The sequence below is a fragment of the Meriones unguiculatus genome, chromosome 18, assembly GCF_030254825.1.
Source record: "Meriones unguiculatus strain TT.TT164.6M chromosome 18, Bangor_MerUng_6.1, whole genome shotgun sequence".
Taxonomy (NCBI): domain Eukaryota; kingdom Metazoa; phylum Chordata; class Mammalia; order Rodentia; family Muridae; genus Meriones; species Meriones unguiculatus.
The window spans coordinates 36,897,101-36,921,890 of record NC_083365.1 but is presented as its reverse complement, the minus strand read 5'-3'; the positions used below and the strand labels follow the sequence as shown (position 1 = coordinate 36,921,890).

Below are 24,790 nucleotides of genomic sequence, written 5' to 3'. Positions count from 1 at the left end.
TTGTAGCTTTCTCAGGAAGGCTTGTGGCCCTCCCTGTCACAGTTTTTGACCAGATTTACACTACTATGTCTCTTTGGCTGCATATCCTAGTAAATACAAGTTTTCCATGTAAGTGTGCTTATGCTTGTGCTGCATGTCCTGAGTAATGAGTACTCTCATCTCTACCTGTTCCTTTGAGGCAGTTGCTGGGATCTGAACTCAAGTCCTCATGAATGCAAAGCAGGACTTGCAATCATTCTGTTACTATTTTTCAATTGTGTGTGTGTGTGTGTGTGTGTGTGCGCGCGCGCGCGCTGCTCATGCATGATATGTATATGTGGATGCATAGAGGTCAGAGGACAACTTTCCTGGGTTCTAAGTATCAAACATAGGTTATCAAGTTTTCATGGGAAGTGCTTTTGCTCACTGGGCACTCTTGCCAGCCACCTTAATGCCTAGTTCTTAACCTTAAGAGGGTTTTCTTCTTTTCTTCCCCCGTCCCTTCTCTGTGGGTGTGTGGGTGTTTTGCCAGAGTATATATGTTATGTATCTCTGTGCACCATAGACACGCCTGGTGCCTGAGAGACCAGAAGGCGGCATTGGAGTTCCTGGAACTTAGAGATGGTTGTGAGGCTCAATATGAGTCCTGGGAACTGAACCAACTTGTATGCTATTTTTAACACATGATTTGAGGCTAGTTTAGGAACTCTAATATTTCTCAGTCTTTGTTTTTGCTTCCCAGTCACCCGCACACCCTAGATAGTGTCTGTCTTCTGGATGCCTGGGGCTTACAGATCTGCCTCCCAAGTGCTGGGGATTAGAGCCACCATACCTGGCTGCAGTTACTGCTTTTATGTGTGTTTATGTGTACTGTTGGGTGGCGTGTTTCCAGGGAGGCCAGAAGAGACTGCTAGATTCCCTGGAGCTGAAGTTACAGTCATTTGGGAGTCACATGACGTAGACACTAGGACTGAACCATGGGTCCCCTGAAAGAGCAGCAGTTGCTCTTAACTGCTGAGCCATCTCTCTAGCCTGCTTGCTTTTGTTTTTTGAGACAAGTTTTTACTTTGTAGTGCAAGCTGTCCTTGAATTCAGTCTTTTTTTTTACCCCAGCCTAGGTGGTGACATTGCAGGTGTGAACCACCATGCCCTTCTAAAATTTTATTTGGTTGGTTTTTCAAGTAGGAAACCTTTTGAAATAATTCTCTACTCTGTCAAGTGCAAAAACTCCTTCAACAATGTCTAGAATATACTAGGCATTGCATAAGTATTTCTCAGTTGAATAGTGAAAATTCAGAGTTCTAGGGGTATGGTTTTCAAATAAGTATATGTTTTGTATATGCACCCCATGCCAGCCTTAAGCCTTATTTTAGTCACTATTACAAAGATTGTAAATGTTGCTATTTATACTTACTGTTTTCAGTGACTCCAAATTTCATAATTTAACTGGTTCTTACAGACATGGCTGTTTATTAGCAGTCTTACACAGCAGGCTAGTAGCTGTTTTCGTGTATGTTGTTGTATAGTAGGATGAGTTGCTAAAAATGATATTCGGTATCAGATATTCATATTAAATTTTGGTCATTGTTGCTACCTGCTTCCCCTCACCTCAACACTGAGAATATCTGTTAATTATCGAACATTTCATTTCTGTTCCATTGGAAAATTTTATTTATTTTAGGCATTTAAAAGTTATTTTCTGAGGGTAGAGAGATGGCTCAGAGGTTAAGAGCAGTGGCTGCTCTTCCAGAGAACCTGAGTTCAATTCCCAGCAACCATGTGGTAATTCACAACCATCTATAATGAGATTTGGTGCCCTCTTCTGTCATGCAGGTGTACATGCAGACAGAACATTGTATCCATAATAAATAAATAAATCTTTAAAAAAATTATTTGTTCTTTTTCAGTCAGTGGTTCTAGGCGAACACAGGCCTTTTTAACTCTAAGCACACGCTCTGCTACCGCACATACCTTGCTGCAGTCCTTGTATTTTTTTTTTCCCTAGTCTGAGCTTTTACATATTGACCAGACGTTATACTAGTAAGATTAGTGGCTACTGCTGTGCTTTTGTGTGTGTCTCATCACTCCCTCCCAATACTCCCCTCTGGAAAACTCTTATTTTGGAGATAGAGTCTAACTGTGTATCCCTGACTGGCTTGGAATTCACTATGTAGACTAGGTTTGCCTCAAAAACCTACACAGATCCTCTTTCCTCTGCACAATCTGGCAAACAGCTCATATGTAAGCAAAGTTAGCCTTTTACTTAGGATTTTCCTGTCTCTACCTTTTGAGTGCTAGAATTATTGGGTGAAACCCCTCCCTCCCCCAGTGTGTGGTGCCTGAGACTTCATGCATGCTAGGCCGACACTAACCATAGAGCTACATCTTAATCTTTTCATGTAGTTTCCATTACGGTGTATATATAAACTATAGATTGTGTCTTTGAAGTATCTTACATAAAAATAAAGTTCCTTTTTTTATTGAACAAAATGATCACTCCTTCTTTTTATGCAGTCCTGGTTGTCCTTGAACTTGCTTTGTAGACCAGGCTGGACTCTGAGAGATCCTGCCCCTCCAGTGCTGGCATTGAAGGGTGCACCACCATGTTCACGTGTAACTCTGACAAAGTATGCACTTTACATAGTCCAGATAATGCCTTTTTGTTAAAATGATGTTCTAACGCTTTGTGCTAATATTGGATCGAGGGGTAGATGTGGTTTTTGTACTTGACTTCATTGGGCATGAGATTTTTAAAACAGTAACTTCAGTTTGTTATTCTTCTTTTTCCCCCTTCAGGCAGCTGAGTATGTCCCAGAGAAGGTGAAGAAAGCGGAAAAGAAATTAGAAGAGAATCCATATGACCTTGATGCTTGGAGCATTCTCATTCGAGAGGCACAGGTTTAGTGATATAGGATTACATTTCCTTCTCTATGAGTCCAATCACACTTCTTGATTCTGCAGTAATAATATTTTTATAGTCCTAACATTGTAAATGCTGTTTATTGGTTTTCAATTTTAGAATCAACCTATAGACAAAGCACGGAAGACTTACGAACGCCTTGTTGCCCAGTTCCCCAGTTCTGGCAGATTCTGGAAACTGTACATTGAAGCAGAGGTTAATATTTTATTTATTTTTTCTTTTATAGCATCTGATGGGAATTGCAGCTTACACTGTAGTGATAGAAAAGTTAGGAGCATAGTATAATCAGGACAAGGAAGGTTTAAATGTCTGCCTTTATTTTGTAAAATAGGTATGAAGGAGTAATTAAAATGACTTTGAAATTTGGGTCTTTCACAAGCTGATGATTGTTGCATTTTGCAGTTGCAACAACATTAAAACAGTTTCAATGGTGTTGGAGTGCTTTAGCCTTTTATTTACTTGTCATGTGTCAATTTATTGCCTCCTGTGTCATTTATTTAGAACTCATTTTTCTTTTATTCCTATAACAAACTAATACGAAAATACAGAAATGTTGGCTTAGTTTAATCAAGTATTTTAAATGTCTGGTAAAATGAAACATTGTGGAGAATAATTATTTCACATTTTAATTTTATGAAGAATGCATGGATTGTCAACTTAAGCACTTCAATAATTTAAAGTTCTTTTGCTTTAAATTGATAAAGCTTACATTATACAGGGATAAGCTAATAGGACTCAAAACTTTTTAATCATAATTTACCCCAGTGATGTTCTGATTTCTCTTTGTCTTAACTAAAGTCAGGCATGTTTACTTTAATGTAAGCTCCCATTCTAAATTATGATAAAAAAAAAAAAACAAAATCTTATTTTTAAGGACTATAATTAACTATCAAAGCTACAATGAAGTGTTAATGTGCCAGTGTCAATTGGCAATAAGTAATCACTCACAGATTATAAATTTAATGGGATGGAAGGGAGAAATGGAAATAGTTGGAATATCCACATTAAGCTAAAAATGATAACCGTTTCTTTTTTATTTTTACTCTACTACTCATGCAGTACTTTTACAATTTTGTAATATAAATTCTCAACATAAGTACTCTGCAGCCTCAAGTGTAGCTGAAATTGATGATCTGTGGGTCTTTCCGGGACCTCTGAAAGGACTTTAACCATCAGTGGTACTGAATAGACTCTGTAGGACAGTATCACCTGTGATGTAGCCCCAGAACAGTTCCAACCAGCAACATATTTAAACAGAGGCTCCAGTGTACTCAATTGAAGCTGTGCTATAGGTTAGATTGTGTTATTTTGGGGGAAGGGAAATTACTGGGCAGTAACAGGAACATTGTGTGTGTGTCGGGAAGAGGGAGGAAAGAGAGTGTGTGTGTTAGGTTTGTGTGTTTGTGTTTGTGAATGAGGTGGTAACTTATGTGGAGTCTGGTAGTTTGTCCTATGACCATATCTTTAAGGTTTCATAACCTATCTCCTGGTACCATTTCGTTCCTCTGCATATTTAAGTCATCAAGGTAGATGGGCTTGAAACTCAACAGGCCTGTCTCGCATGCTGAAGACAATGCTGCTTCCATTACTTGATGAAACCAAGAACTCGAATCACCTACACTCATTTTACTTTCTAGTCTGACTTCACAAACACATTAGTTTATATTTAAACTCATAGGAAACAAACATGATTGAAAGGTAATTACTTTTGGAAAACAAAGTAGTACCCGCTGAGTTATGAAATTCTTTCTCTAAAATTCAGATGCTAAGTTAAGCTGAAATTGGCAATGCGGTTCTAATTCTGTAATTATAAACACAAAAAAAAAGTTCTTTTCCTCCCCATTTCCTCCTAAGTATAAAATACAAACTATATTCTAAAAAATAATTACAAGAAAGGGTAGGTGTTATTCCAAGGAGCTGAAAGTTGTTTAAGTAACAGATTTGTTTCATATATATGTTCAGAGCTACTAGGAGTTGGCTGGTTTGTTTAGTGGTAATGTTTGCAGCTGTTTTACATCAGACACACACACACATGCGTGCACACACAATTATATATATATATATATTTATGTATGAATGTATGTATGTTTAAGACATGGGCACAGAAATATCTGTATGTATAAAAATATATTATTGAGAAAAATTATGCCAAATATATGTGTGTGTAATCTTTCATATTTCTGGTTTAGGAATTACAATGTTAAATTAAATGGCGGTTTCAGAAATACACTAAACTGTCTTTCTCTTTGCTGGTTTACTCTTATTTTTTATTTTTACATTTACCTTTTGACCCACAAAAGCTAAATTTTCTTTGATCATGTCACTCAGTGTGACCTTTATTTTTTGAAAAGAACATATAACCTGTTTAGAGTACTTAACAATATACTAAACTGTTTATAACATCCTGTGTGAACACTCAAGAAAATAAAGCTTTGTTAATACATTGTTGTAACTTTATATTGTTACATTTCTTTGATTCAATTAAACTAATGTGTAGCTAAATACATTAGATTTTTTTTCTGCTAGAACAAACATCTTTATTAAATACGCTTCTTTAGAAAAAAAAAAATGCTTCCCCAGGGACATTTCTTAACTTCTACTTCAGTACAGAAGGAAAAAAAAGTTTTTAAAATTATTTTTAAGTTTGAAATATGAATTTAAAATAAGACTACGTCATAAACAGTTATTTAGTAAAAAAAATGCTATTTCTCATATCAGTGACAGCATTGTGTAAATTTATCTGTATAAAATACATGTTTTAAAATGGGACCTTTAATTTCTTAGGTGTTTTCCTGTTTTGCAACAGTTGAAAGATATTGGAGGTAAAATTCTCCTAATAAGTGGGCATTTAGAATCAAATTGTATCTTTTTATAAATTTTGAAAATTAGGCCAGCATACTTACTGTTCCATATAATATTTAGGATCATTTTTGTCTCAAGTCTTCAAAATGCATTGCTTTTCTTTTGCCTTCTCTAACTTCTGCCCCAGGAGATTTAATAAGAAAAGCAGAAATAACATGATAGAGCGTTATCAGGAACAGTGTCTAAATATGACTGCCTAGCTTTTATTAAAAGAAACATTTTAGTGTATCTACAGCTTTATTGAATTGCATAGAATGTCTTTTTTAGCGTTTTTTTGTTGTTGTTGTTGTTGTTCAGTTTTTTAGGGTCCTCTAGACATAGTGAATCTCAGTGCTCTTTAAAGAGCTACTTTTCTCAGGGATTTAATGGGTCAGTAGGCTATCACGAAATTGAGGAACACTACATAATTTTGCTCTATTCTTCTAAATTTCTCTCCGTCTTTGGTTTCTGTAGCTCTTCACATTATTAGGCGATCACTGTGATAACATGTAAGGTACAATATTTTCTTGTTCCAAGCAAAATGTCTTGACTTGAGCCACATTCCTAAGACTTTGCAAACAGAAGGATGTTCTCATTAATAGCTGAAGGAGGAAGAAGTTATACTGCTGGCAATAGCAATGATGCACCTTGCTGTCTGTGAAAGCTGTGATGTAATAAAGTATGTAGAGAGTTGGTGGCTTTTTATTTAAAAATTTAAATGTGGATTCTTTGCTCTATACTTGTTTTCTTTTTCCTTTTAAATAGTAGGTTGTAAAATAATTTTACTTTTCTCAAAATAATCTTATTTGGAAAATGGAAGTGAACTCAAGATGGAAGGAACATGAGTGACTTAAATTGAAATAAACTCCATTCTTGATTCTGTTTTAATGCCTTTACATAGCAGTTTAAGTTACTGTATGTTTTGTATATACTGAGCAATGTGATTTTTAAATGCAGGTAAAATTATGTAGACTATGGAAAATTTTCTACCTCAGCTTTATAGCCCTTTTTTAAAAAATCTGTACTCTTCTTAGATCTACTTTTCCTGTGTGTAATAAATGTTGGTCCATGTCTGTGTGATTATTCAGATTTTACTCTAAAACTTCTAAATCTACTGTTCTTAAATGCATAAATATAGAGAAAATAATAGGAATTGCTTGCAACCATAAATGAGTGATCAGGTATCTGAAAGTGCTTTGGATAATTATAGTGCTGTTTATAAATGAAAGAAGTATTTGCATACTTACTTGTTACAAATAGTAAAATATTTTAAGTTTTATTGTATCTTTTTCCTTTTTACACCCATTTGTGTAGCACTGATATTTAAGTGTTGTCGCTATTGTTAACCGTCTATAATTTTTTTCTCGCGTGTAATCCAAGGCATTTCATATTAAAACTATTCACAAAAGGAATAGCTCTTTAGATAATTTTTTTAAAAAATAAAACCTATAGTTTATATCTTCTAGGAAAGATTCTCTTCTCTGACATTTAGCCTTTTTTTTAGGAAAGCACTCTCTAATTAAAGTTCTTTGAATTTCTCAACTTTAATTTCAGATTCATTTTATATGTGTATGCATGCTCACACTTGGGCCATCACTTGCCTGTGGAAGTCATTAGACAATTCCTCTCTTTCTTCCTTGTAGGGACTAGGAATCAGGCTCAGATTGTCAAACTTTGAGGCAAAGCAAGCAAGCTTACAGCCTGAGCCATCTCATCTGTCCTGGCTTTCTCAATTTGTAAAGCAGAATTCTAGTGCATGGTGGTGGCTCACATCTGTAATCAGCACTTGAGAGGCTGAAGTAGGTGGGCTATAGGCCAGCCTGTGCTACAAGTGATTTCCATCTTAGTCTGGGCTATAGAAGGGGGCAGGGGGGAGGCTACAGTGTCAGAAAGAATCTGGAAACGGAGGAAAGGACGTGTACAACCTGAAGTTAATTTTTGAAATAGAACTAAATCAAGTAGTTTAAAGTTTTCCTGAAGATACTAGTGTTTCAGCTTAAGTTTACACCTTTGTGGAATAACATAGTACTTACTTTTTAAAACTTGTTGAGAATGTAGATATTAAGATCATACAATAGGGCTTTTCATTTTAAGATGGCTCAGTAGTTAGTATCAAATACCGCTCTGAGTTTCCAGCACTCACATCAGGAGGCTCACAACTGCCTGAAACTCCAGTCCCAGGGAATACAATCAATCTTAAATAATGAATAGATTTATGTGTTACAATGTTTTCCCTGTGTCTGTGTATATCACACGCATGCCTGGAGTCTACATAGGTCAGAACATGACTTCATGTTCTCTTGAGATGGAGTTACAAATGTTTGTGAGCCACCCCGTGGAGTCCTGGGAACCAAACTCATGTCATGTTTGTTGCTCTTTTTTTTTTTTAATGTGCATTAGTGTGAAGATGTCAGATCCCTTGGAATTGGTGTTACAGACAGTCATGAGCTGTCATGTGGGTGCTGGGAATTGAACCCAGGTCCTTTGGAAGAACAGACAGTGCTTTTAACTACTGCGCCATCTCTCCAGCACTGGTGTTTGTTGCTCTTAACGACTAAGTCATCTCTATAGCCCTTAAATGTATGTGTATTTTTTTTTTAAACAAAGAGGATAATTTTGGTATTAAATCATCCTCTGAACTTCTCCCATCCCAAGGGGTGAAGATATGGTATCCATGAGTAAACAAAACTGCCTAAATGCTTTACAATATTGTATATTCAGCTTCCATATTTGGAAATAGAAATAACTTCAGCATACAAAAGACCTTTCAAGGTCTCTAAACTTTAAAAATGTGGCAGTTGACTTTATTACAATATGAAAGATTCTTGGAGGCCCCCCCCCCCCCGCCTTTTGCTTTTCTCTTAAATACATGATGTCCCAGACTGCTTTCCAACCCTTAATCATGCTGCCTCAGATTCTAGCATGCTGGGATTACGGGCATGTGCCACTGTGTTTTGAATGAACTTGGAGCTGGCAGGATGTAGCACTCACCGACAAATCTGACATTTTGGGTTCAGTTCTACTTATGTCTTCACATGGTGAAAGGAGAAACCAACTTCTAGTTGTCCAGTGACCTCCACACCGGCAAACAAAAGTAAATAGTAATTTTTATAGTTTACACTTTTTTTTCTTTTTATTAATTACAGTTTTTTCACTTTGTATCCTACACTTTACATTTTTGGTAGGGTTTTTATGTGTGTGTTTGTGTGTGTGTGTGTGTGTGTGTGTGTGTGTGTATGTATCGTTACATTTTTTGAGAGGAGATGATTTAATTCAGACTGGGTTCATGCTTAGCTTGTAGCTAAGGATGGGTGACCTTAAATTCCTCCTCATCCCCCTTCTCTACTTTCCAACAGCTTGGATTACAGACATACATATTGTGTATGTGAGTACCACAGCAGTCAGAGGTCAGAAAACTTGGGAATTGATTTTCTTCTTCCACTGAGTGTTTCAGGGATTGAATTCAGCTTTCCATGCTTGTGTGGCAAGCAATTTTAGACTCTTATCTCACTGGTCCTGTTGTATTTTGAGACAGTATCACTCTAACTCAGACTGATCTCAAACACACGTCATTCCTTCTTCCTCAGCCTCCCCGGTGCTGACATAAGAGATGTCCCTACACCCAGATAAAAAGCTGATCTTTAAAGTGGATGTGGACAACAATGAATTAGTATATTACTGAACTGTTTTTTCTTAGAAAATTCTTAGCAGGGAAACAAGTAGTTGGTTAGTATAGTAGGTTGAAGTCTGGATGCTCCCCCAACTACTGGAATGCACAGACATGTGAAAGAAGATAGTGAATATTTGCCTTGATTACACCTTGTTGAAAACCCCACCTGCTTTTCTTAGGTCCAGGGAGGCTTAATGTGGTAAGTTGCCATTTTGTATGCCTTTGACTTCCAAAGGAAATTTTCCGATTTGGAGGTGTTAATCAATAGTTCTTAAGACATTTGCATCAAATGCAAATGAAATGTAGTTTTGAAATAATGTGTTGTGATACTGAAAAAGTTCTAAATGTGTTTTTAGTCTTAATTCTAGATATTACTTTCTAAACATATTTAATTATAGATAGAAAATCCTAACCTTTTGCATATAACATGACGTTTTTCTTTACCTTAAATTTCACACATGGAAGATGGCCCCTTTTTTCATGATGTTAATTTCTGCAGCCTCTTATAATGGATTTAAAGAAATAGTGTTGCCGGTTCTGTGGTAATGGTCTTGAATTGTTTTCACTCAATACCTTAAATGCTGAACCGTTGGCATATTTAAAGCAAAGGAGGATATTGTTTCAACTATGAATTATATAGCGAGAAGATATTTGTTTGGATCCAAAGATTGCACACGAGTCTGACTTTTTATCCCAGTATTATAATTCTATGGTTTAACAACAAACACATGGTAAATAAATGTTTCTAGCTACCACTTTGGGGAGTTGAGACCTTAGAGGGCAAACAGTCAAATTTTTTTTATTGTCTGCCTGAACATTTCCTGTCCTTGTTAGAATGGTAATTTTGCTCTTATGTCGTCAAGAAATGCCCTGAGGTATTTATCAGGTATTTGGGAATGTTGTAACCGCTTATTAGATCTACAGTCAGGGGTAGGAATATGTTGAGCTATTTTCCACCATCACCATCCTACTTTCTTGGACAGGGTCTTGCTATAGATCTAATCAAGCCTTAAACTCTTACCTGCCTACCTCTGTAGATGTGAGCTATTATACTGGGGACGTTTTTTAGTTAGTAAATTTAGTGTTGGTTTAAAGGAATTATGTCTATGTTTGTGTGTGGTTTTGCACACACAATGCCTGGCAGAAGCTAGAAGAGGTTACTGATTCCCCTAGAACCATATAGAACCGAGAAAGGAACTGCAAGAGTGTTCTTAACCACCGAGTCCTTGTTTTAGAACCTTTTTATAAAACTGGCCAGGAGCAGTGCTGTCTTCTGGAATCCTAGCACGTTGAAGAGGCCGAAAAAATGAGTTGAAGGCCAAACACTGCCATGCATTGTGTAGGACCCATCTATCCCCATCCCTCCAAATAGCTGAGGAGATGGCGCAGCCAGGCTAAGGCACAACCACCTGAAGATCTGAGTTCAGCACCCAGGGACCACATGGTGGAATAAGAAGCCTAATACTCCACAGAGGTTGTCCTTGACCGCCACATGTGTGCCATGGTACATGCTTCCGCTCCTCAATAAATTAAAACTCGACATTTAAAAACAAGATAACATCAATATCAAACTCTTTGACAAGCTTCAAGGAAGTGTCATGTTTTATTAGAGGATCACTTAAACTTGAGAAAATTAGTGACTATTTCCAGTAACTAACATAGTCTTTAATAGTTTAAATGAATACCAAATTTTAATGTTGTAAACATAACAATTAACTCCTTTGCCCACTAGTTTTATTGGTTTTCAGTTTTGATTTTGTATTGCAATTAAAATTTGGGAGGATTGGAGATGGCTCAGCAGTTAAGAATACTGCTTCTCTTCCTTGTTAGAATGGTAATTTTGCTCTTAGGGGACTGGTTCAGTTCCCAACACCCACTTGACTTCCTAACTGTAAATGACATTCTAGGGTGTCTTCTGGCCCCTGAAAGCTCCAGGCATACAGGTGGTACGCAGACATGCATGCCAGCAATGCATCCATACATGTGAAGTTAAAAGTATTTGAATGTTGTGGTTCTTATAGTGGGAACCTGGTAGGTGACAAAATACTTAAAAGCATTGGATAATACTTAGAGTTGATAGTCCAGATTATATAATGATCACAAAGTTTAATCTGTTGTGGCATAAAATTATTAAATATATAAATATTTGTACTTTTTAAAATGAGCGCTTTCTATTTTCTCCAGATTGCTTTTAAAATTGTGAGCCTCCTGCTTCAGCTTTCCAAATTCTAGGATTATAGATGGAGATTATCATGCCTTGAAAATGGAAGCTCTTTAATTTATTATTTATACAGTATTCTGCCTGAAATGTGTGCTTGCAGGCCAGAAGCGGTCACAAGATCTCATCATAGATGGCCACTATATGGTTGCTGAGAATTGAACTCATGACCTTTGGAAGAATAGCTAGTACTCTTAACCTCTGAGCCATCTCTCCAGCCCCCAAAAGCTCGTCTTATATTTTAAACTTATTTTTAAATTATTTAATCTTAAATTGAATAAAAATGCCAAACACTCTCAACATATTTTCTGCACTAATTGGCCAGTTCTTAACATTTCCCTTGCGGTCAATCATCCCTTGATATCCATGGAGGGCCTAGATCCCAAATCCACAGTTGCTCGTCTAAGTTAAATCTACAGTTAACTTAGGTATATTTTAATTCCTGTATATATGCTTTAATTCATCTCTGAATTTCTTAAAATACCTTCTACAATGCAATTGCTGTGGAAATGGAAATACTTGTACTATATTGTTAAAGAGTAATCAGGAAAAAAATCTGTTCAAAACCAATGTAGTTTCTCTTTTGAGTATTTTCAATCTGTGGTACGGGTTCACACATTTAGAGGACCCTGTCATCTCAGATACTTGGGAAGCAGAGGCAGGAGGATTAGACCTGCCTAGTCTACAGAGCCACTCTGGACAAATAGTGAGACCTTGAAGTATACTCAGTGGTAGTTTCCTTCTGTAGCCTTAAGTTCAATTCCAAGTGCTCAAAATGAAATATGTAAGCCAGCATAGTGGCCCATGCCCTACTCCAGGACTCAGGAAGCAGAGGCAGATGGATCTCTGATTTTTTAGGTCAGCCAGGGCTATGTAGAGAGACCCTGACTCAAATTATTGTGCAACATTTAATAAATTATCTTTCTGTGTGTTATGTGTTACCCTGGTTAGTCATAATTTGCCTTTTTGATATATGGCTAAATAATTTTTTTAGAAACCTAGTTAAGCAACCCTGGACCTTAATAATTCTAATTTCTTAATTTGGGCTCTTAATTGTCTACCAAGAAACAGTATTTATGAAAGTAGATCTATTGAAGACTAATAATTCACGTTTTTTGTTAGTTTCTTTTATTAGCTGTGTTCCTATAACACTTCTAGAATTATAGGTGCACTTTAAAAAATAGATTACTCAGCCAGGTGTGGTGGCACATGCCAGTAATCCTAGCATTCTGGGAGGCGGAGGCAAATAGATTGCTGTGAGTTCTAGGACAGCCAAAGCTAAACAGAGAAACCCTTGTCTCCAAAAACAACAAAAATTACTCAACCACAAAAAAGAATATTGAGTGAATCTTTTAGAAGCTGTCAGAATACTGTAACTTACTTGAAGCCCCAGATTACACTTTTTAAAAAAACATTTTGTTATAAAGCCTTAGATGATCTCGACCTCCCAAATGCTAGGATTATAGATGTGAGCCACTATATCCAACTTGTTTTATATAATCTCTTATCTCAAAAATTCTTTGTACTTGTTCTGTATACTTTTTTTTTTTCAACATCTTTATTGTAAATACTTGATTTGGGGGGAGGGTGATTTGTTTACTGCTATGAGCCACCATGCCCCCTTTATGTTAGTGCTAGGGAACACTTCATGGGTGCTAGGTGAACACTTCCAGCCCCCTGTGTACTTTTTTCAAATGACAGTTGTGATTATTTTTCTCAAAGTAAGCATACTTCTCTCATGCTTCTTTCTTTTGAGATAGCCTTTCTCTATGTAGTCCTGGCCGTCCTGGAACCTGCTTTGTAGACCTCTATAGACCAGGCTGGTCTCAGATCAGAGATTTGCTTGCCTCTGCCTACAGATGCTGGGATTAAATGTTTGATCCACTTCTTCTACCCAGCCTCTCATACTTCTAAACAAGAAAATGTTACATAAACCCCACAAGTGATAATAATGGCTACTTCTGAGATTACATTGTTTCCTTTTGTCTTTAGATATTTACCTCCTCAGGATTTGTGTGTTGTTAGGTTTTTTTACTTGTACTTGGATGGGTCTAATTTGAAATAGCTGAAAAGAATTTTGAAATCAAAGGGGTCATTTTAAAAATATTTTTTTATGGATGGGTCTAATTTGAAATAGCTGAAAAGAATTTTGAAATCAAAGGGGTCGTTTTAAAAAAAATTTTTTTAAGTCTTTCAGAGTGTTGGGGGTTATAACATCCAGCGCTTTGTGCTTGTCAATAAGTGCCCTGCTACCAAGCTGCCCTCAGCTCTTGAAATTCTTGACATTCCATATTATTTTAAGAACAACAGACCCTCTGATTCTGTTTTAGTAACACGGATCATAATTAAAGTGACACCAAGGTAGAGAATGTAAAACATGTTCTTATACAAGTGTGCATGTATATATGAATTCAATAGCCTGGGCAGAGCTGGAATCTTCTGTCTTCTTACCTGTGCCTTCCAAGAGCTATGCTATAAGCCTCTATTACCATCAGGTTAGCCTTTTAATATCTGCTTGCTAAATGGTTGTCTTTATTCATTTCTTTCTAGTTACTAGAAACATCTTGCAAAATAAGTTTTTTTATAGGACTATTTGGAATATATGGTGAGAGGTCCTTAAGTTACTTGAAATTATGAAAGAAACCTTTTAAAGAAAAAGAAATTAAAAAGCTGGTTTAAAGGGTACCCTATCTATTTTTTAGAAAGTTTTATAAATATAAATGAGTCTTCTGTAGGGAATGAGTACCCCAAATTTATTGGAACTCTATCAGCATTTCTAGTTACTGTTTTTTGTTTTTCTTTTTCTCTCGAGCCAGGGTTTTTCTGTGTAGCCTTAGCTGTCCTGTACTTGCTATGTAGACCAGGTTGGCTTGGAACTCACAGAGATCCTCCTGTCTCTGCCTCCCTGAGTGCTGGGGTTGCAGGCATGCACCACCACGCCCAGATGTTAACTCCGTTTTGTTTGTATTCAATACATATTGCAGACTGGTCTCAGACTTCATGCTTAAGATTCCTGAGTGCTGGGATTACACCTGTGCACAGCCATAGCTGGCTTGCTCTTGCTCATGATTTATGGTTTATTAGGCTTCTAATGTTTTATTTTACGTTACAGAGAATGAAAATCCCTTCATACAGATACCTTAAACTACTGTTAAAGTTGATTCTAAAAGGCTATTATATTTTACAATCTAAGTTGTTTACCTATACAACTCTTAGTTCTGCTTTACAAATTCGAAGAACTATGTAATTTGACTTTTAATATTCCAAGTACTTAATGGATTGAAATTTTAAGATTGTATGGCCGGCAGGGCCAGGTGTGATGGTGTGCACCTTTAATCCCACCACTAGGAGGCAGAGAATCTCTGAGTCCAGGACAGCCTAAACTACATACTGAGTTCTAAGACATCTAGAACTACATAGTGAGACCCTGTCTCAAAACGCAAAAAACAACAACAAAAAGATAATACAACACAGAATAGTGTTTACAAACATTCAAGACTTTGAGGTTTTTTTGTTTATGTGAAAGCCTCATCCTTTACGGAACCCTAATAATGTGAGGTTTTTAGTAGAATGAAACAGGTGCGTTTGATATGTTTGCATGAGTTGTAGTCAAAATTGTCTATAGTACTAAAAATATTTTCCAGTAGTGTAGTTTACTGATGGATCCCTGGATTGTTAGAAAGGCTATCTGGGGCCAGGTGTGGTGATACACACTTTTAATCTCAGCACTCAGAAGACAGAGACAGGTGTATCTCTGAGTTCAAGGCCATCCTGATCTACAAAGTGAATCTAGGACAGCCAGGGCTCTGTTACACAGAAAAACAGTATCTAAAAAAAGAAAGAGAGAGGAAAAGAGAAAGAAAGAAAAGAATTTGTAGGAAGACTTACTAGCTTTTCACCGTCTGCTGAATAAACATGCTAGATGTTGTTAGTTGCTATGCCCGTCTTTGATGTAGAAAACATCAAAGATATAGACAGGACAGGCCAAGGAAACCCTCTTGAAGATATGTACACTGAAGCTTGAAGTATATTTAGGATATTAGCTTAGGAGCCTTGGCAAAAAGATCCCTCTCTTGTTTCTGCCTCTGAAGTGCTGCATTATAGAGGCACACCATCCCTAGTGTAGCTTGATGGTTTTAAGCTTGAGTTTTGCTTCTAAGCATGCCAGTATTCTAAATAAACTATTACATGAAGTTTTTTCTTTGTTTGTTTGTTTAAAGCAGGATCTCACTGTGTAGCCCTGCCTTCCCAGTGCTGAGATTAAAAGCAGGTGCCACGATGAAAGTTTTCATGAGTACAAGAACACGAGCTAAATTGTTAGCATTGCAGAAAAAGTATGAATGATTTCGTTATAGAAAAATGCAAGTTTAGAAGTTAAGAAATGGAAAATTATTATAAAGGTTTTTTCCTTTTTAAATTTTGTTTTGATTGCTGTAATGTGATTTTTAAAATTTTTATATGTAGGTGTGTTTTCCTTGTATGTATGTCTATGCCCCATCTGCATGCAGTGCCCCCAGGAGCCAGAAGAGGGCATGAGATCCCCCGCAACAGAGATTATAGATGGTTATGAGCTACCAGGTTGTTCTGGAAATGAAACTCAGGTCCTTTAGGAGAGCAGTCTGTTTTCTTAACCTCAGAGCCATCTTTCTAGTTACTATTCAGTCTATCCATTCATCCATTTACCTACCCACCCAGCCATCTATATTATTTAGTTTGTTTGTTATTTGTTTGTTTTGAGACAACCCTAGCTGTCCCAGAGCTCACAATGTAGATCAGGATGGCTTCAAACTCACAGGGATCTGCCTCTGCCTCTGGAGTGCTAGGATTAAAGGTGTACACTGCCATGCTCATCCTCCTGCTATTCCATTTTTAAAGACATTGTATATTGGTTAGAAAGTCTCCTTGGGTTTCAGTTTTTACTTCCAAGTGCTAAAAACTAAAAAGCTATTTTAAAAAACTTTCCACTTTAATTGTATTTATGTAGTTTGAAAAAACATTAATATCTCAAAGTCTATTATTTTGAGAGAAGAAAAATGTTTTCATATGAACCGTCAATTCTAAAAAAACCACATTGTCAGTGTCTAGCCGATCAATTGACACAGCTTCTAAGTTAGCATGCTCTACATAGAAAACAACTAGTTCATTTTCTGTATGTATTTTTATGTGTATGAGTGTTTTATCTGCAAGTATGTATGTGTACTGTGTGTCTGTGTGCAGTGGCTGCAGAGGACAGAAGAGGGAGTGAACGTCCCCTGAAACTAGATCATGTTAGTATCTAAAGTTAAAACAGCTTTAAATATAATCCACAGCTGTCCAAAAACATTAGAATAACCAGGACTATATTCCAAGTAAGTAGAAATTATAGAGGCAGGATTTTTTGAATCTGAGCTTGTCTATAGTATAGGGTAGAACCCTGTCTTAAAAAGAGGAGGAAAAATTCATGCTGGGAAATTACATGCCTCCAAATCCTGGGTTTGGGTTTATTTTTAAAATTATGTATATGAATGTTTTGCCTGCATATATGTCTGTGTACTACATATGTGTCTGGTGCTCGTTGAGGTCAAAAGGCATCAGATTCCCTGGAACTAGAATTACAGATGGTTGTAAGCTGCCATGTAGGGTCTGCAAACCAAACTCTCTGGTCCTCTGCAAGAATAGCAAGTTTTCTTAACCCCCGAGCATCTTTCTGGCCCCAAATCATGAATTTTAATTTCTAAAAATCATAATGTAACAGTTTGTAACAAAGTCACACTTGTACAATTATAAAGTTTTGTGTAGGTGACATAACATACAGATCCAGAAAAAAATTCTTAGGCATTAAAGAGATTTTAAAAAGATGTTTTCTGATTATTACATTTAGTATATATATGCACACTTATAAGCAGACAAATGACATGGCACACATGGAGATGTCATGATCTACCAAAGTTGTTCTCTCCTTATACTGTATGGGACTGTGGGTTCACATTTAGGTTGTCATGCTCAGGGCCAAGTGCCTTTATCTGCTGACCCATCTCAAGTACCCCCCCCATAGGCTGTTCTTTTTAATTGTCTAATATCCCAGACATTTAATTTTAGAGAAAAATTCTTTGACACTCACCCTTCTTCTTTCCCTCTTCTCTTTCTTGCCTTACTCAGTTGCAAGGCTGTCTTGGGGCATTATATCCTGCTTCATCCCTAGAGTTCTCAAATTTAGGCATGTCCTTGCTTTTGAATTATCCTGATATATGGGAGTAGGGTATTTTTTAAAATCATCAATTTATCTGTATTGAACTAAAATTTCTAAGATGTTTGCATATGTACTCAGAGTATAGGTCAAATTTTATGGGTTGAATTGCAGAATTAGAAGATAACTATTTTAACTTTTCTCCATCTCTTTGATAGGTATAACTAATACTGCATATTCTTATAATGCCAACACATAACCTATTAGTGCAATTTTTCAAAAAATATGGAAAATATAGGCCTAAGGCAGGTAGACCTCTGAGTTTGTGGCCAACCTGGTTACATAGCTGTCCAGGACTATATAGAGAAAGATCCTGTCTCAAAAAGGGAAGAGGGGTCCCTTGCAAGATAGCTCAGCAGACCACAGTTCTTGCATGATGTGTGTTCAGTTCCTGGAACACACAATGGGGAAGGAGAAAACCAATATCCATTAAGTTATCTTCTGACCTCATACCATGGTTCAAGAGTCCATACTCATACATTAGTTAATTATTAAAATGAATATTAATTATTGTTTTAACTTAAATGTAACATTTAGATTGCAAAAAATCTGAAAGATTAGCTTTTGGTTTTACAGAAGCCTATGTTTAATATTGTTTGCTTTTGTTTTTAAAACTTGTTAAAGCTTTTAATCAAACATTTCATTTAGGCATACCAAACATTAAAGATTCCAAATTGCTGGCCTTCTAAGTTTTTAGTGGGATTCTGGTTAATTGAAAAATATACTTGGTTAATTGAATTTTGTTAAATCTTAATTTTTTTTAACTTTGTAATTTTACTATTTCAAGAATGTTGCACAGTGAATTTATTTGTTTTTCAAGACAGTTTGCATATAATTTGAGGGGGAATTGATGTTAGTAAAGTGTACTACAGTAGAGCATGGGGTAACAAATTAAGATACATCCTTTTTGGAAGTTAAGCTTTCGGTAGAGTTTTTAAAACATCAGGCATAGAAGAGTTGACCGTACAACAAAGAATTGCAAAGATCAAAGCCTCACTGGGAGGAAAATGGAAAAAGGAGCTCAAAGGAGTAGTTAAACACTGTCTTGAGAGGATTTGCCAAATTGGGAGAATCTGAGCTGCGGTTGGACGTCTTCTGCACTGTGATGAAACTCAAGATCTTCCTGCATTGGAGGTTCAATGGCATGTGTTCCCTTAGAGTTCTGTGCGCAAAGGCTATCCTTACAGTGACAGTGGTGAACCTCGAGTAAGTCTATGCCATCTTACAAACTGGAAAAGATGAGGGAAGTTTGTTTGATCTGAAGAATGGAATAGAGAAATCACACGGCAGGCTATTTAAAATGATGTAACAATGTTACATGGGTTGAGTATTGAGAAAAAAATTAAAACCATCAGTTAAGGGGACTTGGCCTAAATTGTGATACTGATGCTTGGTAATCATCCAGATTTTTCTGGAGGTATGCACCTTCGTAAGGGCCTCCTCAGTGATTAACTCACCAAATCTGAGACATGGAACATATTGGTTGAAGTTAAGTCTGTAAAGAAACTGCCTGTAGTAGCTACACACCTCCAAAGATTTCAAGCTAGAATTGAGTTAGGTTAATTGATCATACACCAGTGAAAGGACAAAGGAGAATCAAAGGAATCTAGTTTGGAGCTTTAACAGACTGAAAACCAAAACATTTCTTGATATTCTAGAAGTAGAAGAGAGACATGAAAGGCAATAAAAATATGAAGAATTTTCTATGATTCTAGACTTCAGTCAACAGATACATGATGCTTATTGAGTCCCAGGAAGGATTGTGGGTGGGAAAGACCTGCAACCAGACATGAGGATGAATGTTAACAGCAACAAAAAGCCTCAGAAGTGAATGCAGAATATCTGTGATCTTCAGACTGATGACAGTTTGACAACTTAAAGCAACAGCAGAAGCAAGAACACAGTGGAACTACTTCTTCAATTTGCTGAAAGAAAACATCTGGCCCAGAAATTGTATTCAAATTATGCAATGGAGTATATTTCTTGTCAAGGTTAATAAAATACTGTTAAAAATGTATTTTTGGACATCCCGCATTGTATCTCACAAGTGCTTGAATTAATAGATGTGTAACACCATAACCATTTTACATGAGGGCTATATCTGGATTGAACCCGGACCTTACTAGACATGGAGCATATTAGACGTAGACTTTATAAACAGCTATATTCACTGCTTGATTTTTTTAAAATGTTCTTTACTGTTTTTGAGTTAAACATATATGTCAAGAGGTGTATTTGTACATAAGTGCAGGTACCAGCAGAATACAGAAAACAGGATCGGATTCCCTGGAGCTGGGTTTAGAGACCATGTGGGTGCTGGGAACTGAGCTCCAATCCTCTACAAAAACATTATATGTTCCTAAGTGTTGAACCATCTCTCCAGCCCCTTGACTTCAATTTTTTTTTTTTTTTTTTTTTTTTAATTTATGTGTCTGTATCTGTCACATGTTTGGCTGTGGAGGCTAGGGGTTGTCTGATATGGAGCCATATGTGTCTGCTGAGAATTGAACTCAAGCCTTCTGCAAGCAAGTACTCTTAACTACTGAATCATTTCTCCAGCTCAACTTCTTGGCTTCTATTTTTTAATAAAAGATTGTAAATGTTTTGTAAATTTAATTTTTTACATTTATGTAAGTATGTGTGTGTACATATGGTGAATTCATGCTATATCTGGAGATGAAAGGTTAACAGTTTGGAGAAGTTCGTTGTCTTCTACCATGTGGGTTGCAGGAATTAAACTCAGGTCTTCAGCCTTGGCAGCAAGCTCCCTTACCAATTTAGCCACTCTACTGTCCCTTGTAAATTTTATTTGACGGCTTAATCCCAAAAGTTTCTGGCATCAAGCAAGTAGTTTCTTAAAGACGTTGACTCAAATTTCATTTCTTTTTGAGACAGTGTGAATATTAGGCTGACCTTGAATTTGTCTTAAAAATCTAGTTGGCCCTGAATTCTTACCCCCCTGCATCGAGCATCCAAGCGCTGAAAATATAGGCATATGTCACTATTTCTAGTTTCAGTTCCAGTGAATGCTTAGAGGCTGAGCACAATCTTTCCCTTAAATACCATTAGGGGCTGGAGAAATATTAAGAGTTAAAGTGTTTGTTATGTAAACATGAGAACCTGAGTTTGGATTCCTAAAACCCATCTAATGCCAGATGCAATGGCATCTGTCTACTCAGCCCTGCTAAGGTGAGATGGGAGGTAGAGCCAAAGAGAATCCCCAGAAGAGTGGGTTAGCTAATCTGATTAAGCAATTACAAAGGACCCTGTCTCAAGGTAGAAGGTAAAAACTGGCACCAGCAGTTGCCCTCTGACCTCTACATAGATAAGTTGAACAATTTTGTACCTCTAGTCTGTATGATGTCTCAATATGTATTTCTTTTGTGCATTCTTAAAAGTTTTTGTGATTGTTTTGAGAACTGATTGACAGTATGTTTAATATAATAACCTAAAAAAGTCTAAGCATGATACATATCTGTATTCTACCTACTTGGCAGGCTGGATGGAAGAACCTCACTTAAAGTCCGGCTTGGGCTACGTAGCAAGCTCAAAGTCAATTTAGCCTCCCTGTGTTTCAAAATAAAGACTTAAGGGTGAGGGCTATATCTCACTTGTAGAAATACTTGCCTGTCAAGTTCAATCCCAAGTACCATAAAAATAGAAAGCCAAAAAATGTATGTATCTCCTAAAGAACAGCTTTAGAATATGTCAGTAAGAGTCAAAGGTCAGGAAATAAGGTACCTATGACGGAACCTTGAGGTGCAAAGCCTTTCTACAGTAAAGTTCATTTTCTCAGGGACTTTAAGATGCCTAATGTGTTTGAGTGCATGCTTTCTTCATTTTCACCTGAGTAGATGACTTTGGTTTTGGGTTTTTAGCCTACATGCATATCTGCACCACGTGTGTGCCTTGTGCCCATGGAGGCTCGAGGAGGGCAGCAGCTCTCCTGGAGCTGGAGTTACCATGAGTTGCCATGTGGGTACTGGGAGTCAAACCCTGATTATCTGGGAGAGCAACCAGTGCTTTTAACCACTGAGCTGCTTCAGTCCCAATGTGGGTATTTTCATTAGCACAGTTCACCGTCTTTCTTTCTCTTGTGCTTCAGAACATTCAAGTGCTTCCCCAGCTTGTTTTATTGCAGATATTACCGCGGTGAATAATTATATACATCACCTTCAGTTGTGTGAATATTTGTAGATTAAATTCCTAAAAGTGTGAGCCCACATTCAATTGTTAGAACACTTGGCTGCTCTGGCAGAAGACCTAAGTTTGCTACCCAACACCCACATGGTGGCCCACAACCATCTGTAAGCCAGAGGGTTTGAGACCCTCTTCTAGCCTCTGGCATGCACTGCTTCAAGAGCACCCAACAAGGGAAGTCCTTTCGGCTGCACTCAACACAGTGGCACAAACACATTTAGTCAAGACATCCATTTACATCTTTTTAATTCCTAGAAGTAGAATTGCTCTATCACAGAGTCTAGATTTGTCAGAACTCAAGTTCAAATGGTCTTCCATCCAAGCTGTTAATTTTTAAAATTCCTGCTCTACTGATAATCTTTGAAAGCACCTAGTTTCCTAAGTCATTTTTAGTCACTGTTATTATGCCTTTTAACTTTGTCAGTACTTTTGAATTTAAAAAAAAGTATTTTACATAATGAAATTGTCAAATCTGGTAAATAAAAGGTCATTTCAGAGAAGTTTTTATTAACATTTCTCTTAAGATTGGGCATATTTTCATATGTTCAGATGCGTTTTTTTTAAATTTCTCTGATAGCCAGTTTATCTTAGTTTCCTCTTTTACCCCATATTTGTACAAACATTGGGTAAGTTGAAGGAAACTTTCAACCTTGGTGTAATTTGCTATTTAGAGGTTTGAGGGTTTTTTGTAGGTTGAGGGACAGAGGGGTAAAATGCTTAAAGCTGGCCTGGAACTCCAAGGGTCACCTTGAACTCCCAGTAGTCCTGCTTCTACTTCCCAGGTTCTAACTTTGCAGGCATGTACTTCACTGCTTGCCTTAGAAGTTCAAATCCTTCCAGCAATATTTAAATCATCAATGTGTCATGTGTACTGCCTTTGCTTGTTTTTCTAATGTCAGTTGTGGGGGTGATAAAGGACCAATATATTTTTTGTTTTGCTGTGTTTATCAGCTACACGTTCAATAGTTTTATTTTTGTTGATCAAACCCCTAACTTCTTAAGTCATATTTGTTTTTTAATTGTTACTATTATTTGTTTATAAACACACCACATGTGTTGGGGGACTGTGAGGGGGGATGAGTTTGGAGGGCATAGAACAACCTTGTGAAGGCAGTTCTCTCCTACCTTTAAGTTGATTCAGGGATTGATTTTGTTGTCAAGCTTGTGTGGCAGGAGCTTTATCTGCTGAGCCATCCTACAAATCTATGATTATTTTTATTATACATCTTTTAAGTTTTTAGTAGTTTTACCATTCAACATTAGACATGAGAAGATCTTGGTGTCCTTGTGAAAATAGTTTTATACAGTTTTGAAAGGACATCTCTGCTGAGAGTCAGTTACTTCAGAGCTGCCATGTAGTTCTATTGTGTCTGTCCTTCCTGAATCTTTTTGCAAAGTTTTAAATTTTTCCTTCTCTGTCTCTTTTGGATGCTGGCCTAAGTTGACATATGTTTTCCCTAACACTTTGGGCTTCTTGGGAAGCTTTCCTCTTGCCATGTGGCTCTTCACCACCCATGTGGGTGACCTCAGTGCTTAACTAAAATGGCATGGCCTTTTCTTTTCCCTCCTCCATCTAGTTGCCAAAATTTACAGCTTGTTTGCCTTAGAGTTTTTCTCTTAATCTAGAATGGAAGTTGTTCTTGATTCCTCTTCCCCCCCCCCAAAAAAAAAAGATGTTTGTGATAAAGACTTTGGCTTATTTCTTATGAGACTTGTATTGGGTCACTTAATGGGAAATGATTGACTTTTAAATCATGATGAAATCTTTCAGAGATGTTTTGAAATAAGTATTTCTTACAAAGATTATATTCTACTTACTAATATCAAACATTTTCATTTGGTTTTTCTATTGGTAATATAATCAAATACTATTAATAGAATCTGGTTTTCCAAAAATAAAACCCACCCTATCCAATGAAAACCTATACAAATTTGAATATTTGTCCTTAGATTTTGTACTTTATATACATACTGTGGTAGGACAGTGGGATATAAGGAGGGGGACAGAGCAATGGCTTTGTACCTATTCCTCTGTCCTCAGATCTAGACTGAAAAAGGGCTGCTGAGAACTCAACTCAGCACTATATAATTTATTTCCTATTTTTTAATCATGTCTGTTGATAATTTGACAGTCTAATGTTATAAGCTGCTAAATTAGAAATAGCCAAATCTCAATTTTTTAATCTTTTTTTTTCACAAAGGAAAAAAGCTTATCTTTACAGAATTTAGAGTTTTTAACCCTTTTTTTCTCATAAGGAAAGTTTGTTGGTTATATTTCATTTTCAGTCTACTTTCTTATTTTCATGGCTTTTTAAGAGATGTTTCTAGAAATAAAAACATTTTTCTCTTTATTAGAATCAATGGGAAATCTAATTGATTTTTATTATACTCATGTAAAGATCTAAATCATGAAAATCTACCAAATTTAAAACCCCATGTTAGAGCCTGTACTATAGCATCAGATCCAGATGCTTCCACCAACCCTGTCAACTCAACTTAGTTCTTGGGTCCACATAGTGGAAGGAGAGAACTGACATTTTCAAATTGTCCTCTAACCCACATGTTCATGTGGCATCTGTGCATACATGCACAGATAAATTGAAGGGAGTTTTAAAAATGGTTTTAAAGATTATAAACCCTATAATCAACTTCTAGATATTTATACATTTTACATTTCCTGATGTACGTAAGATGGTACTTTTTAATGATTTTGTTGTTGTTGTTGTTTTATGTGCA

General features: G+C 36.6%; 1 protein-coding gene across 1 annotated transcript in view; it reads left to right on the top strand.

Annotated features, from left to right (window-relative positions):
• Cstf3 (cleavage stimulation factor subunit 3) overlaps positions 1–24,790 on the top strand; it is a 71,736-nt gene that overhangs the window by 13,075 nt on the left and 33,871 nt on the right. Inside the window, exons 2-3 of the mRNA XM_021646368.2 lie at positions 2,776–2,877; positions 2,999–3,094. Of these exons, the coding sequence (XP_021502043.1) occupies positions 2,776–2,877; positions 2,999–3,094 (198 nt within the window). The remainder of the gene's footprint in view (positions 1–2,775; positions 2,878–2,998; positions 3,095–24,790) is intronic.